This window comes from Oncorhynchus keta, unplaced genomic scaffold, assembly GCF_023373465.1.
Source record: "Oncorhynchus keta strain PuntledgeMale-10-30-2019 unplaced genomic scaffold, Oket_V2 Un_contig_2676_pilon_pilon, whole genome shotgun sequence".
NCBI lineage: Eukaryota > Metazoa > Chordata > Actinopteri > Salmoniformes > Salmonidae > Oncorhynchus > Oncorhynchus keta.
In genome coordinates this window covers 109,327-126,990 of record NW_026285158.1, presented here as the reverse complement: position 1 = coordinate 126,990, position 17,664 = coordinate 109,327, and the positions used below count along the sequence as shown (strand labels likewise).

Below are 17,664 nucleotides of genomic sequence, written 5' to 3'. Positions count from 1 at the left end.
ACTAAGAGTTCACTGGGACGGTGAACTAAACTCCACTGGGACGGTGTAAAACTCCACTAAGAGTTCACTGGGACGGTGTACTAAACTCCACTGGGACGGTGTACTAAACTCCACTAAGAGTTCACTGGGACGGTGTACTAAACTCCACTAAGAGTTCACTAAACTCCACTGGGACGGTGTACTAAACTCCACTAAGTGGGACGGTGTACTAAACTCCACTGGGACGGTGGACTAAACTCCACCAAGAGTTAATTGGGACAGTGTACTAAACTCACTGGACGGTGTACTAAGAGTTCATTGGGACGAGTGTGGACTAAACTCCACTAAGAGTTCAAACTGGTTCACTGACGGTGTACTAAACTCCACTAAGAGTTCATTGGGACGGTGTACAGTAAACTCCACTAAGAGTTCACTGGGACGGTGTACTAAACTCCACTGGGACGGTGGACTAAACTCCACTAAGAGTTCACTGGGACGGTGTACTAAACTCCAAAAGAGTTCTCCACTAAAGAGTTCACTGGGACTGTACTAACTAAACTCACTGGGACGGTGTACTAAACTCCACTAAGAGTTCACTGGGACGGTGTACTAAACTCCACTAAGAGTTCACTGGGACGGTGTACTAAACTCCACTAAGAGTTCACTGGGACGGTACTCCACTAAGAGTTCAAAAACTCCACTAAGAGTTCACTGGGACGGTGTACTAAACTCCACTGAGTTCACTGGGACGGTGTACTAAACTCCACTAAGAGTTACAAACTCCACTAAGAGTTCACTGACGGTGTACTAAACTCCACTAAGAGTTCACTGGGACGGTGTATTAAACTCCACTGGGACGGTGTTTAAACTCCACTGGGACGGTGTTACTAAACTCCACTGGGACGGTGTACTAAACTCCACTAAGAGTTCACTGGGACGGTGAACTAAACTAAGTTCACTGGGACGGTGAACCACTAAGAGTTCACTGGGACGGTGAACTAAACTCCACTTAAGAGTTCACTGGGACGGTGACTAAACTCCACTAAGAGTTTACTGGGACGGTGTACTAAACTCCACTGGGACGGTGGACTAAACTCCACTAAGAGTTCACTGGGACGGTGTACTAAACTCCACTAAGAGTTCACTGAGTTAATTGGGACAGGAAACTCCACTAAGAGTTCACTGGAACGGTGTACTAAACTCCACTAAGAGTTCACTGGGACGGTGACTAAACTCCACTAAGAGTTTACTGGGACGGTGTACTAAACTCCACTGGGACGGTGTAAACTCCACTGGGAACTCCACTAAGAGTTCACTGGGACGGTGTACTAAACTCCACTAAGAGTTCACTGGGACGGTGTACTAAACTCCACTTAATTGGGACGGTGAGACTAAACTCCACTGGGACGGTGTAAGAGTTCACTGGGACGGTGAACTAAACTGAGTTCATTGGGACGGTGTACTAAACTCCACTAAGGTGGACTAAACTCCACTAAGAGTTCACTGGGACAGTGAACTAAACCCCCACTAAGAGTTTACTGGGATGGTGTACTAAACTCCACTAAGGGAGTTGTACTGGGACGGTGTACTAAACTCCACTAAGAGTTCACTGGGACGGTGAACTAAACTCCACCAAGAGTTAATTGGGAGTGTACTAAACTCCACTAAGAGGACGGTGTACTAAACTCCACTAAGAGTTCACTGGGACGGTGTACTAAACTCCACTAAGAGTTCACTGGGACGGGACGTACTAAACTCCACTGGGACGGTGTACTAAACTCCACTGGGACGGTGTACTAAACTCCACTGGGAACTAAACTCCACTAAGAGTTCACTGGGACGGTGTACTAAACTCCACTGGGACGGTGGACTAAACTCCACCAAGAGTTAACTGGGACAGTGTACTAAACTCCAGAGTTCACTACTGGGACGGTGTACTAAACTCCACTAAGACGGTGTACTACTGGGACGGTGTATTAAACTCCACTAAGAGTTCACTGGGACGGTGTACTAAACTCCACTAAGAGTTCACTGGGACGGTGTACTAAACTCCACTGGGACGGTGTACTAAACTCCACTAAGAGTTCACTGGGACGGTGGGACGGGACGGTGTACTAAACTCCACTGGGACGGTGTACTAAACTCCACTAAGAGTTCACTGGGACGGTGTACTAAACTCCACTGGGACGGTGGGACTAAACTCCACCAAGAGTTCACTGGGACGGTGTACTAAACTCCACTAAGAGTTCACTGGGACGGTGTACTAAACTCCACTAAGAGTTCACTGGGACGGTGTACTAAACTCCACTGGGACGGTGTACTAAACTCCACTGGGACGGTGTACTAAACTCCACTAAGAGTTCACTGAGTTCACTGGGACGGTGAGTTCACTGGGACTACTAAACTCCACTGGTTCACTGGGACGGTGTAAACTCCACTAACTCCAAACTCCACTAAGAGTTCACTGGGACAGGTGTACGAGTGGGACGGTGTACTAAACTCCACTAAGAGTTCACTGGGACGGTGTACTAAACTCCACTGGGTTCACGGGGACAGTACTAAACTCCACTGGTTCACTGGGACGGTGTACTAAACTCCACTAAGAGTTCACTGGGACGGTGTACTAAACTCCACTGGGGACGGTGTACTAAACTCCACCAAGAGTTCACTGGGACGGTGTACTAAACTCCACTAAGAGTTCAAAAACTCCACTGAGTTCACTGGGACGGTGTACTAAACTCCACTAAGAGTTCACGGGACGAGTGTACTAAACTCCACTAAGAGTCCACTGGGGGACGGTGTACTAAACTCCACTGGGACGGTGTTCTCCACTGGGACTAAACTGTACTAAACTCCACTGGGACGGTGGGACGGTGTACTAAACTCCACTAAGAGTTCACTGGGACGGTGAACTAAACTCCACTAAGAGTTCACTGGGACGGGGACGGTGTACTAAACTCCACTAAGAGTTCTGGGACTGGGACGGTGTACTAAACTCCACTGGGACGGTGTACTAAACTCCACTAAGAGTTCACTGGGACGGTGAACTAAACTCCACTAAGAGTTCACTGGGATAAACTCCACTAAGAGTTTACTGGGACGGTGTACTAAACTCCACTGGGACGGTGGACTAAACTCCACTAAGAGTTCACTGGGACGGTGTACTAAACTCCACTAAGAGTTCTGGGACTGGGGTGTACTAAACTCCACTGGGTGTACTAAACTCCACTGGGAGTTAACTGGGACTAAACTCCACCGGTGTAAAACTCCACTGAGTTACTAAACTCCACTGGGACAGTGTACTAAACTCCACTAAGAGTTCACTGGGACGGTGTACTAAACTCCACTAAGAGTTCACTGGGACGGTGTACTAAGAGTTCACTCCACTAAGAGTTTACTGGACCACTGGGACGGTGGACTAAACTCCACTAAGAGTTCACTGGGACAGTGTACTAAACTCCACTAAGAGTTCACTGGGACGGTGTACTAAACTCCACTAAGAGTTCACTGGGACGGTGTACTAAACTCCACTAAGAGTTCATTGGGACGGTGTACTAAACTCCACTAAGAGTTCACTGGGACGGTGTACTAAACTCCACTGGGACGGTGTACTAAACTCCACTAAGAGTTCACTGGGACGGTGTACTAAACTCCACTAAGAGTTCACTGGGACGGTGTACTAAACTCCACTCCACTAAGAGTTCACTGGGACGGTGTACTAAACTCCACTCCACTACTAAACTCCACTGGGACGGTGGACTAGAGTTCACTGGGACGGTGAGTTCACTAAAACTCCACTAAGAGTTCACTGGGACGGTGTACTAAACTCCACTAAGAGTTCACTGGGACGGTGTACTAAACTCCACTAAGAGTTCACTGGGACGGTGTACTAAACTCCACTGGGACGGTTCAAACTGGGGGGACGGTGTACTAAACTCCACTGGGAACTAAACTCCACCAAGAGTTCACTGGGACAGTGTACTAAACTCCACTAAGAGTTCACTGGGACGGTGTACTAAACTCCACGGTGGACTAAGAGTTCAACTCCACCAAGAGTGGGACGGTGTACTAAACTCCACTAAGAGTTCACTGGGACGGTGTACTAAACTCCACTAAGAGTTCACTGGGACGGTGTATAAACTCCACTGGGACGGTGTAAAACTCCACTGGGACAGTGTATAAACTCCACTAAGAGTTCACTGGGACGGTGTACTAAACTCCACTGGGACGGTGGACTCTCCACTAAGAGTTCACTGGGACGGTGTACTAAACTCCACACTATTCACTGGGAATGTACTAAACTCCACTAAGAGTTCACTGGGACGGTGGAAAACTCCACTAAGGAGTTCACTGGGAAGTAGTTCACTGGGGTGTACTAAACTCCACTAAGGTGGAACTACTAACTCCACTAAGAGTTGGGACGGTGTACTTCCACCAAGAGTTCATTGACAGGTGGACGTGTACTAAACTCCACTGGGACGGTGGACTAAACTCCACCAAGAGTTCACTGGGACAGTGTACTAAACTCCACTAAGAGTTCACTGGGACAGTGTACTAAACTCCACTAAGAGTTCACTGGAACGGTGTACTAAACTCCACTAAGGTGTTCACTGGGACGGTGTACTAAACTCCACTGGGACGGTGGAGTTCACTGGGAAACTCCACTAAGAGTTCACTGGGACGGTGTACTAAACTCCACTAAGAGTTCACTGGGACCTAAACTCCACTAAGAGTTCACTGGGACGGTGTACTAAACTCCACTAAGAGTTCACTGGACAAGCCCTCCACTCTGGACGTCACGGTATTCAGGTGGAATGTCAAGGCCTGTATTCAGGTAGAATGTCAAGGCCTGTATTCAGGTGGAATGTCAAGGCCTGTATTCAGGTGGCATGTCAAGGCCCGTATTCAGGTGGCATGTCAAGGCCCGTATTCAGGTGGAATGTCAAGGCCCGTATTCAGGTGGAATGTCAAGGCCCGTATTCAGGTGGAATGTCAAGGCCCGTATTCAGGGGGAATGTCAAGGCCCGTATTCAGGGGGAATGTCAAGGCCCGTATTCAGGTGGAATGTCAAGGCCCGTATTCAGGTGGAATGTCAAGGCCTGTATTCAGGTGGAATGTCAAGGCCCGTATTCAGGTGGAATGTCAAGGCCCGTATTCAGGTGGAATGTCAAGGCCTGTATTCAGGTGGAATGTCAAGGCCCGTATTCAGGTGGAATGTCAAGGCCCGTATTCAGGTGGAATGTCAAGGCCCGTATTCAGGTAGAATGTCAAGGCCCGTATTCAGGTGGAATGTCAAGGCCCGTATTCAGGTGGAATGTCAAGGCCCGTATTCAGGTGGAATGTCAAGGCCCGTATTCAGGTGGAATGTCAAGGCCCGTATTCAGGTGGAATGTCAAGGCCCGTATTCAGGTGGAATGTCAAGGCCCGTATTCAGGTGGAATGTCAAGGCCCGTATTCAGGTGGAATGTCAAGGCCCGTATTCAGGTGGAATGTCAAGGCCCGTATTCAGGTGGAATGTCAAGGCCCGTATTCAGGTGGAATGTCAAGGCCCGTATTCAGGTGGAATGTCAAGGCCCGTATTCAGGTGGAATGTCAAGGCCCGTATTCAGGTGGAATGTCAAGGCCCGTATTCAGGTGGAATGTCAAGGCCCGTATTCAGGTGGAATGTCAAGGCCCGTATTCAGGTGGAATGTCAAGGCCCGTATTCAGGTGGAATGTCAAGGCCCGTATTCTTAAAAAGACAGTACTAATGGGGTTTTGCATACTACTTACCCAAAGAGAAACATTAAAATATTGAGCAAAGCCAAGCCCTGGAATTCCTGGTAAAATACTATTCCTGCAAAAGAAAAGTAGGTTAACACCAAGCCAAAACAACATGAGACAGAGACACAGAGAGGGAGAGAGAGACACAGAGAGGGAGAGAGAGACACAGAGAGGGAGAGAGAGACACAGAGAGGGAGAGAGAGACACAGAGAGGGAGAGAGAGCGATGGAGAGAGACACAGAGAGGGAGAGAGACACAGAGAGGGAGAGAGACACAGAGAGAGAGAGAGAGACACAGAGAGAGAGAGAGACACAGAGAGAGAGAGAGACACAGAGAGAGAGAGAGACACAGAGAGAGAGAGGAGAGAGAGACACAGAGAGGGAGAGAGAGAGAGACAGAGAGAGAGAGGGAGAGAGACACAGAGACAGAGAGGGAGAGAGAGCGAGGAGAGAGACACAGAGAGGAAGAGAGACACAGAGAGGGAGAGAGACAGAGAGAGAGAGAGACACAGAGAGAGAGAGGGAGAGAGACACAGAGAGAGAGAGGGAGAGAGACACAGAGAGAGAGAGGGAGAGAGACACAGAGAGAGAGAGGGAGAGAGACACAGAGAGAGAGAGGGAGAGAGACACAGAGAGAGAGACAGAGAGAGGGGCAGCTGTCCATATCTGGAGGATAAACTCTAATTAGTATGGAGCACCAGACCATGAAACATTTTTGGATGCGTCCCCAAATGCCATCCGTGTCTTTATTTAGTGCCCTACTTTTGACCAGGGCCCATAGGAAGTAGTGTACTATCTAGGGAATAGGGTGCCATTTGGGATGCAATCTTTGGCTCTTTTAGGTTTTCAGTGGAGTTGCACGGAGTTAGCCTGGCAGAGTCACAGAACAACAAATATGAGTCCTCCGGAGATGGGAAAACAGAGCGAGCCAGGCAGAGTGATTATTTTACCTCCAACTTATTGTCTCATCGCTGCAACTCCCCAACGGGCTCGTGAGGCGAAGGTCGAGTCACGTGTCCTCTGAAACATGACCCGCCAAACCACACTTCACAACACCTGCCCGCTTAACCCAGAAGCCAGCTGCACCAATGTGTTGGAGGAAACGCCGTTCGACTGAAGTTCGACCTGCAGGCACCCGGCCCGCCACAAGGAGTCGCTAGAGCGCCATGAGCCAAGTAAAGCCCCTCCCGGCCAAACCCTACCCTAACCCCGGACGACGCTGGGCCAAACCCTAACCCCGGACGACGCTGGGCCAAACCCTAACCCCGGACGACGCTGGGCCAAACCCTAACCCCGGACGACGCTGGGCCAAACCCCTAACCCCGGACGACGCTGGGCCAAACCCTAACCCCGGACGACGCTGGGCCAAACCCTAACCCCGGACGACGCTGGGCCAAACCCTAACCCCGGACGACGCTGGGCCAAACCCTAACCCCGGACGACGCTGGGCCAAACCCTAACCCCGGACGACGCTGGGCCAAACCCTAACCCCGGACGACGCTGGGCCAAACCCTCCCCTAACCCCGGACGACGCTGGGCCAAACCCTCCCCTAACCCGGACGACGCTGGGCCAAACCCTAACCCGGACGACGCTGGGCCAAACCCTCCCTAACCCGGACGACGCTGGGCCAAACCCTCCCCGGACGACGCTGGGCCAAACCCTCCCCGGACGACACTGGGCCAAACCCTCCCCGGACGACACTGGGCCAAACCCTCCCCGGACGACACTGGGCCAAACCCTCCCCGGACGACACTGGGCCAAACCCTCCCCGGACGACACTGGGCCAAACCCTCCCCGGACGACGCTGGGCCAAACCCTCCCCTAACGACGCTGGGCCAAACCCTCCCCTAACCCCGGACGACGCTGGGCCAAACCCTCCCCTAACCCCGGACGACGCTGGGCCAAACCCTCCCCTAACCCCGGACGACGCTGGGCCAAACCCTCCCCTAACCCCGGACGAGTTCTGGTTAAACAACGTACCTGCGGTAATGGCACTGGCCAATTAGCTGAGTTCTGGTTAAACAACGTACCTGCTGTAATGGAACTGGCCAATTAGCTGAGTTCTGGTTAAACAACGTACCTGCTGTAATGGAACTAGCCAATTAGCTGAGTTCTGGTTAAACAACGTACCTGCTGTAATGGAACTGGCCAATTAGCTGAGTTCTGGTTAAACAACGTACCTGCGGTAATGGCACTGGCCAATTAGCTGAGTTCTGGTTAAACAACGTACCTGCTGTAATGGAACTGGCCAATTAGCTGAGTTCTGGTTAAACAACGTACCTGCTGTAATGGAACTGGCCAATTAGCTGAGTTCTGGTTAAACAACGTACCTGCTGTAATGGAACTGGCCAATTAGCTGAGTTCTGGTTAAACAACGTACCTGCTGTAATGGAACTGGCCAATTAGCTGAGTTCTGGTTAAACCTGCGGTAATGGAACTGGCCAATTAGCTGAGTTCTGGTTAAACAACGTACCTGCTGTAATGGAACTGGCCAATTAGCTGAGTTCTGGTTAAACAACGTACCTGCTGTAATGGAACTGGCCAATTAGCTGAGTTCTGGTTAAACCTGCTGTAATGGAACTGGCCAATTAGCTGAGTTCTGGTTAAACCTGCTGTAATGGAACTGGCCAATTAGCTGAGTTCTGGTTAAACAACGTACCTGCTGTAATGGAACTGGCCAATTAGCTGAGTTCTGGTTAAACAACGTACCTGCTGTAATGGAACTGGCCAATTAGCTGAGTTCTGGTTAAACAACGTACCTGCTGTAATGGAACTGGCCAATTAGCTGAGTTCTGGTTAAACAACGTACCTGCTGTAATGGCACTGGCCAATTAGCTGAGTTCTGGTTAAACAACGTACCTGCTGTAATGGAACTGGCCAATTAGCTGAGTTCTGGTTAAACAACGTACCTGCTGTAATGGAACTGGCCAATTAGCTGAGTTCTGGTTAAACAACGTACCTGCTGTAATGGCACTGGCCAATTAGCTGAGTTCTGGTTAAACAACGTACCTGCTGTAATGGAACTGGCCAATTAGCTGAGTTCTGGTTAAACAACGTACCTGCTGTAATGGAACTGGCCAATTAGCTGAGTTCTGGTTAAACAACGTACCTGCTGTAATGGAACTGGCCAATTAGCTGAGTTCTGGTTAAACAACGTACCTGCTGTAATGGAACTGGCCAATTAGCTGAGTTCTGGTTAAACAACGTACCTGCTGTAATGGCACTGGCCAATTAGCTGAGTTCTGGTTAAACAACGTACTGAGTTCTGCTGTAATGGAACTGGCCAATTAGCTGAGTTCTGGTTAAACAACGTACCTGCTGTAATGGAACTGGCCAATTAGCTGAGTTCTGGTTAAACAACGTACCTGCTGTAATGGAACTGGCCAATTAGCTGAGTTCTGGTTAAACAACGTACCTGTGTAATGGAACTGGCCAATTAGCTGAGTTCTGGTTAAACAACGTACCTGCTGTAATGGAACTGGCCAATTAGCTGAGTTCTGGTTAAACAACGTACCTGCTGTAATGGAACTGGCCAATTAGCTGAGTTCTGGTTAAACAACGTACCTGCTGTAATGGAACTGGCCAATTAGCTGAGTTCTGGTTAAACAACGTACCTGCTGTAATGGAACTGGCCAATTAGCTGAGTTCTGGTTAAACAACTGCCTGCTGTAATGGAACTGGCCAATTAGCTGAGTTCTGGTTAAACAACGTACCTGCTGTAATGGAACTGGCCAATTAGCTGAGTTCTGGTTAAACAACGTACCTGCTGTAATGGAACTGGCCAATTAGCTGAGTTCTGGTTAAACAACGTACCTGCTGTAATGGAACTGGCCAATTAGCTGAGTTCTGGTTAAACAACGTACCTGCTGTAATGGAACTGGCCAATTAGCTGAGTTCTGGTTAAACAACGTACCTGCTGTAATGGAACTGGCCAATTAGCTGAGTTCTGGTTAAACAACGTACCTGCTGTAATGGCACTGGCCAATTAGCTGAGTTCTGGTTAAACAACGTACCTGCTGTAATGGAACTGGCCAATTAGCTGAGTTCTGGTTAAACAACGTACCTGCTGTAATGGAACTGGCCAATTAGCTGAGTTCTGGTTAAACAACGTACCTGCTGTAATGGAACTGACCAATTAGCTGAGTTCTGGTTAAACAACGTACCTGCTGTAATGGAACTGGCCAATTAGCTGAGTTCTGGTTAAACAACGTGGACCTGCATCATAATGGAACTGGCCAATTAGCACGAGTTCTGGTTAAACAACGTACCTGCTGTAATGGCACTGGCAGTGAAGAACACAAAGTTGATGGGGACGACATCCCATCAAACATCTTCATGGCTTGATACTAAGGAACCTCATTCCCATCAGCGAAGGACAGATTAAACCGAGAGGCCTCTGAGGGCCATGTGAATGATATGACCATCATACTACCGGAGCATCATCCCTTCACACGGTGGACTCATCCATCATACTACCGGAGCATCATCCCATCACACGGTGGACTCATCCATCATACTACCGGAGCATCATCCCTTCACACGGTGGACTCATCCATCATACTACCGGAGCATCATCCCTTCACACGGTGGACTCATCCATCATACTACCGGAGCATCATCCCATCACACGGTGGACTCATCCATCATACTACCGGAGCATCATCCCATCACACAGTGGATTCATCCATCATAAAACCAGAGCTTCATCCCATCACGCGGTGGATTCATCCATCATAATACCGGAGCTTCATCCCATCACACAGTGGGTTCATCCATCATACTACCGGAACTTCATCCCATCACACAGTGGATTCATCCCATCACGCAGTGGATTCATCCATCATACAGTGGAACTTCATCCCATCAAACAGTGGATTCATCCCATCACACAGTGGATTCATCCATCATAATACCGAACTTCATCCCATCACACAGTGGATTCATCCCATCACACAGTGGATTCATCCATCATAAAACCGGAGCTTCATCCCATCACGCGGTGGATTCATCCATCATAATACCGGAGCTTCATCCCATCACACAGTGGATTCATCCATCATTCTACCAGAACTTCATCCCATCACACAGTGGATTCATCCATCATAAAACCAGAGCTTCATCCCATCACACAGTGGATTCATCCATCATAAAACCAGAGCTTCATCCCATCACGCGGTGGATTCATCCATCATAATACCGGCGCTTCATCCCATCACACAGTGGATTCATCCATCATTCTACCGGAACTTCATCCATCACACAGTGGATTCATCCCATCACACAGTGGATTCATCCATCATAAAACCAGAGCTTCATCCCATCACGCGGTGGATTCATCCATCATAATACCGGAGCTTCATCCCATCACACAGTGGATTCATCCATCATACTACCAGAACTTCATCCCATCACACAGTGGATTCATCCATCATTCTACCGGAACTTCATCCCATCACACAGTGGATTCATCCATCATAAAACCAGAGCTTCATCCCATCACGCGGTGGATTCATCCATCATAATACCGGAGCTTCATCCCATCACACAGTGGATTCAATCCATCATACTACCGGAACATCATCCCATCACACAGTGGATTCATCCATCATACTATCGGAGCTTCATCCCATCACACAGTGGATTCATCCATCACACTACCGGAGCATCATCCCATCACACAGTGGATTCATCCATCACACTATCGGAGCTTCATCCCATCACACAGTGGATTCATCCATCATAATATCGGAGCATCATCCCATCACACAGTGGATTCATCCATCATACTACTGGAGCTTCATCCCATCACACAGTGGATTCATCCATCACACTACCGGAGCATCATCCCATCACACAGTGGATTCATCCATCATACTACTGGAGCATCATCCCATCACACAGTGGATTCATCCATCACACAGTGGATTCATCCATCACACAGTGGATTCATCCATCATACTACTACGGAGCTTCATCCCATCACAGTTCTGCTCTGACAAGGTCACAATGTCCAATACGTTTTTACACTTCACATTTACGTCAATACTCTGTAGAAATGAATCTGCTGTCAGGGGAAGTGGAGAAACATTGGACTTACTTTATCTGGAAGGCACAGGAGGCCACCATGACCACCACCATGACGTAGAAGATGGGGTAGGTGAGCTGGAGATCTCCCTTTAGGGACTCCGTGATCATCCCAGACACAGCTTTGACCGAGATCACCGTCAGGGAGGCTAAAACAACAGGGACAACGTCACTATTTCCTGGAGTAATGCATCCCATTCTGAAACGTGATAACCATGATCCCCCATAGAGTCTGTCAGAGTTCTTACCCAGCAGAGCCACCAGCAGCATCACTATGGTTACATGCTTGATATTCCTCCTCTTGTACAAATAGAGCAGGATCCCATTCTGAAAACACTGATCCCCCATAGACTGTCAGAGTCTAGAAACTGGAGAGGGAGAGAGAGTTCTTACCCAGAGAGCCAGGGGTTAGATATTCCTCCTCTTGTACAAATAGAGGGAGAGAGAGGAGAGGGAGAGAGAGGAGAGAGAGGAGAAAGAGGAAGGAGGAAGGAGAAAGAGGGGAGGAAAAAAAAAAAAACATCAACATTAATAATACTGAACTGGTTTCTATAAAGTCCATCTCAAAGCTTCACAGTGATTGACACAGCCTGGATATCTGATCGCAGTAACAGAGTCCTCAGCCAGCAGCACGGACATCTGATCGCAGTAACAGAGTCCTCAGCCAGCAGCACGGGTATCTGATCGCAGTAACAGAGTCCTCAGCCAGCAGCAGCACGGATATCTGATCACAGTAACAGATTCCTCAGCCAGCAGCACGGATATCTGATCGCAGTAACAGAGTCCTCAGCCAGCAGCACGGACATCTGATCGCAGTAACAGAGTCCTCAGCCAGCAGCACGGACATCTGATCGCAGTAACAGAGTCCTCAGCCAGCAGCACGGATATCTGATCGCAGTAACAGAGTCCTCAGCCAGCAGCACGGGTATCTGATCACAGTAACAGAGTCCTCAGCCAGCAGCACGGATATCTGATCACAGTAACAGAGTCCTCAGCCAGCAGCACGGATATCTGATCGCAGTAACAGAGTCCTCAGCCAGCAGCACGGATATCTGATCACAGTAACAGAGTCCTCAGCCAGCAGCACGGACATCTGATCACAGTAACAGAGTCCTCAGCCAGCAGCACGGATATCTGATCGCAGTAACAGAGTCCTCAGCCAGCAGCACGGATATCTGATCACAGTAACAGAGTCCTCAGCCAGCAGCAGCATGGATATCTGATCACAGTAACAGAGTCCTCAGCCAGCAGCACCATGGATATCTGATCACAGTAACAGAGTCCTCAGCCAGCAGCACGGACATCTGATCGCAGTAACAGAGTCCTCAGCCAGCAGCACGGACATCTGATCGCAGTAACAGAGTCCTCAGCCAGCAGCACGGGTATCTGATCGCAGTAACAGAGTCCTCAGCCAGCAGAGTCCTCAGCCACGGATATCTGATCACAGTAACAGAGTCCTCAGCCAGCAGCACGGATATCTGATCGCAGTAACAGAGTCCTCAGCCAGCAGCACGGGTATCTGATCGCAGTAACAGAGTCCTCAGCCAGCAGCACGGATATCTGATCACAGTAACAGACTCCTCAGCCAGCAGCACGGATATCTGATCACAGTAACAGCAGCGAGCACATGGTACTCTATATCTGGGAATAGTTTAGTCAGGGTATCTATCACAGTAACAGAGTCCTCAGCATAGTATCTGATATAGGGAATAGTTTAGTAGTAGCTCTATATCTGGAATAGTTTAATAGTACTCTATATAGGGAATAGTTTAATAGTACTCTATATAGGGAATAGTTTAATAGTACTCTATATAGGGAATAGTTTAGTAGTACTCTATATAGTTTAATAGTAATACTCTATAGGGAATAGTTTAATAGTACTCTATATAGGGAATAGTTTAGTAGTACTCTATATAGGGAATAGTTTAATAGTACTCTATATAGGGAATAGTTTAATAGTACTATATATATAGGAATAGTTTAGTAGTACTCTATATAGGGAATAGTTTACTCTATATAGGGAATAGTTTAATAGTACTCTATATAGGGAATAGTTTAGTAGTACTCTATATAGGGAATAGTACTCTATATAGGGAATAGTACTCTATATAGGGAATAGTTTAGTAGTACTCTATATAGGGAATAGTACTCTATATAGGGAATAGTTTACTCTATATAGGGAATAGTTTAGTAGTACTCTATATAGGGAATAGTACTCTATAGGGAATAGTTTAATAGTACTCTATTTAGGGAATAGTTTAATAGTACTCTATATAGGAATAGTACTCTATATAGGGAATAGTACTCTATATAGGGAATAGTTTAGTAGTACTCTATATAGGGAATAGTACTAGTAGTTTACTCTATATAGGGAATAGTACTCTATATAGGGAATAGTACTCTATATAGGGAATAGTACTCTATATAGGGAATAGTACTCTATATAGGGAATAGTACTCTCTATAGGGAATAGTAATAGTACTCTATATAGGAGTACTCTATAGTACTCTATATAGGGAATAGTACTCTATATAGGAATAGTACTCTATATAGGGAATAGTACTCTACCCCAGTACTCTATATAGGAATAGTACTCTATATAGGGAATAGTAGTACTCTATATAGGGAATAGTACTCTATATAGGGAATAGTTTAGTAGTACTCTATATAGGAAATAGTACTCTATATAGGGAATAGTTTAGTAGTACTCTATATAGGGAATAGTTTAGTAGTACTCTATATAGGGAATAGTACTCTATATAGGGAATAGTTTAGTAGTACTCTATATAGGGAATAGGGTGCCATTTGGGACTCAGTTATAAACATAAGGAGGGAGGTCTCTCTCCCTCCCTCTCCCCGCCCTCCCTCCCGTTCCAGTCTAAGGACGTCAGGACTGTCAGCGACTAACATGTTAAAAGGTCTCTCTCTCTCTCCTGTTCCAGTCTAAGTACATTGAGGTCTCGCTCAGTAAATAAGACTGGAGCAGGATGTGATGAATATGGGTGTGACCTGATATACAAGACAGACAGGCAGCATTAACTCCACTGGGCGCTGTCTGGATGGGCTAGTAGGTCCTCTAAAACCATGTTAGGGTACATACCAGGTGTACATACCAGGTGTGGGTAAAGGTACATACCAGGTGTGGGTTAGGGTACACACCAGGAGTACATACCAGGTGTGGGTCAGGGTACATACCAGGTGTGGGTCAGGGTACATACCAGGTGTGGGTTAGGGTACATACCAGGGGTACATACCAGGTGTGGGTCAGGGTGCATACCAGGTGTGGGTCAGGGTACATACCAGGTGTGGGTCAGGGTACATACCAGGTGTGGGTCAGGGTGCATACCAGGTGTGGGTCAGGGTACATACCAGGTGTGGGTCAGGGTACATACCAGGTGTGGGTCAGGGTACATACCAGGTGTGGGTCAGGGTACATACCAGGGTACATACCAGGTGTGGGTCAGGGTACATACCAGGTGTGGGTCAGGGTACATACCAGTTGTGGGTCAGGGTACATACCAGGTGTGGGTCAGGGTGCATACCAGGTGTGGGTCAGGGTGCATACCAGGTGTGGGTCAGGGTACATACCGGGTGTGGGTCAGGGTACATACCGGGTGTGGGTTAGGGTACATACCGGGTGTACATACCAGGTGTGGGTAAAGGTACATACCAGGTGTGGGTTAGGGTACACACCAGGAGTACATACCAGGTGTGGGTCAGGGTACATACCAGGTGTGGGTCAGGGTACATACCAGGTGTGGGTCAGGGTACATACCAGGTGTGGGTCAGGGTACATACCAGGGTGGGTCAGGGTACATACCAGGTGTGGGTCAGGGTGCATACCAGGTGTGGGTCAGGGTACATACCAGGTGTGGGTCAGGGTGCATACCAGGTGTGGGTCAGGGTGCATACCAGGTGTGGGTCAGGGTGCATACCAGGTGTGGGTCAGGGTACATACCAGGTGTGGGTCAGGGTACATACCAGGTGTGGGTCAGGGTACATACCGGGTGTGGGTCAGGGTACATACCGGGTGTGGGTCAGGGTACATACCGGGTGTGGGTCAGGGTGCATACCGGGTGTGGGTCAGGGTGCATACCGGGTGTGGGTCAGGGTACATACCGGGTGTGGGTCAGGTACATAATGGGTGTGGGTACAGGGTCAAACAGACATACGTAACATGGGTGTGGGTCAGGACATAATGTTACGTAACGTGGGAACTACCGGGTGTGGGTCAGGGGCGCATACCGGGTGTGGGTTAGGTACATCCGGGTGTGGGTTAGGTGCATACCAGGTGGTACATACCTGGGTGTGGGTCAGGGCGCAACAATACCAGGGTGTGGGTCAGGGCGCGAGATGACCGGGTGTGGGTCAGGGTGCATACCGGGTGTGCATACCGGGTGTGGGTCAGGGCGCATACCGGGTGTGGGTCAGGGACGCATACCGGGTGTGGGTCAGGAACACCACAGAGATGACGCATACACGGGTGTGGGTCAGGGCGCATACCAGGTGTGGGTCAGGGCGCATACCAGGTGTGGGTCAGGCGCATACCAGGTGTGGGTCAGGGAGGTGATGGGACGCATACCAGGTGTGGGTCAGGCGCATACCAGGTGTGGGTCAGGGCGCATACCAGGTGTGGGTCAGGCGCATACCAGGTGTGGGTCAGGGCGCATACCAGGTGTGGGTCAGGGACGCATACCAGGTGTGGGTCAGGGCGCATACCAGGTGTGGGTCAGGGCGCATACAGGTGTGGGTCAGGGCGCATACCAGGTGTGGGTCAGGGCGAACACCCAGGTGTGGGTCAGGGCGCATACCAGGTGTGGGTCAGGCGCATACCAGGTGTGGGTCAGGATGCGCATACCAGGTGTGGGTCAGGGACGCATACCAGGTGTGGGTCAGGGCGCATACCAGGTGTGGGTCAGGCGCATACCAGGTGTGGGTCAGGATGACGCATAACCAGGTGTGGGTCAGGGCGCATACCAGGTGTGGGTCAGGCGCATACCAGGTGTGGGTCAGGGCGCATACCAGGTGTGGGTCAGGGCGCATGACCAGGTGTGGGTCAGGGCGCATACCAGGAGATGTGGGTCAGGATGACTGACATACCAGGTGTGGGTCAGGACGCATACCAGGTGTGGGTCAGGGCGCATACCAGGTGTGGGTCAGGGCGCATACCAGGTGACAGACATCAGGGAACACCAGAGATGACCAGGTGTGGAACACAGGATGACTGCATACCAGGTGTGGGTCAGGGCGCATGACCAGGTGTGGGTCCCACAGCATGACAGGTGTGGGTCAGGGAGATGACTGATACCAGGTGTGGGTTAGGGATACAACACCAGGAGATGACTGATAGGGTAAGGAACACCACAGAGGATATTAGTACATACCAGGTGTGGGTCAGGGTACATACCAGGTGTGGGTCAGGGTACATACCAGGTAAATCAGGAACTGCCAGCTGACAGCGTATCTCTGGACCAGGTGGGCGGTGATGTGGGTAGAGGTGTGGGGGCAAAGGTGACCAGGAGATAGGTTCCCACCACTGCTAGTGCGCCACCTGTAGGTCAGGAAGAGAATCACACCACAGAGTATTGAACCATCCTGATACTGAGATCTGTTGAATCAGTACTATGACACGGAGTAACTGATCAGTTTAATCAGTACTATGACACGGAGTAACTGATCAGTTTAATCAGTACTATGACACAGAGTAACTGATCAGTTTAATCAGTACTATGACACAGAGTAACTGATCAGTTTAATCAGTACTATGATACAGAGTAACTGATCAGTTTAGTCACCACAGAGATGACTGAGCCAGCTCCTCTCTCCTCAGACATTAGA

The 17,664-nt window shown here is 49.2% G+C and overlaps 1 protein-coding gene across 1 annotated transcript in view; it reads right to left on the bottom strand.

The window, feature by feature from the left end:
- LOC127922699 (NIPA-like protein 2) overlaps positions 1–17,664 on the bottom strand; it is a 52,838-nt gene that overhangs the window by 5,581 nt on the left and 29,593 nt on the right. The window contains exons 6-10 of the mRNA XM_052506589.1: positions 17,257–17,377; positions 12,075–12,177; positions 11,840–11,975; positions 10,011–10,066; positions 5,752–5,815 (exon numbers count right to left, since the gene is read on the bottom strand). Of these exons, the coding sequence (XP_052362549.1) occupies positions 5,752–5,815; positions 10,011–10,066; positions 11,840–11,975; positions 12,075–12,177; positions 17,257–17,377 (480 nt within the window). The remainder of the gene's footprint in view (positions 1–5,751; positions 5,816–10,010; positions 10,067–11,839; positions 11,976–12,074; positions 12,178–17,256; positions 17,378–17,664) is intronic.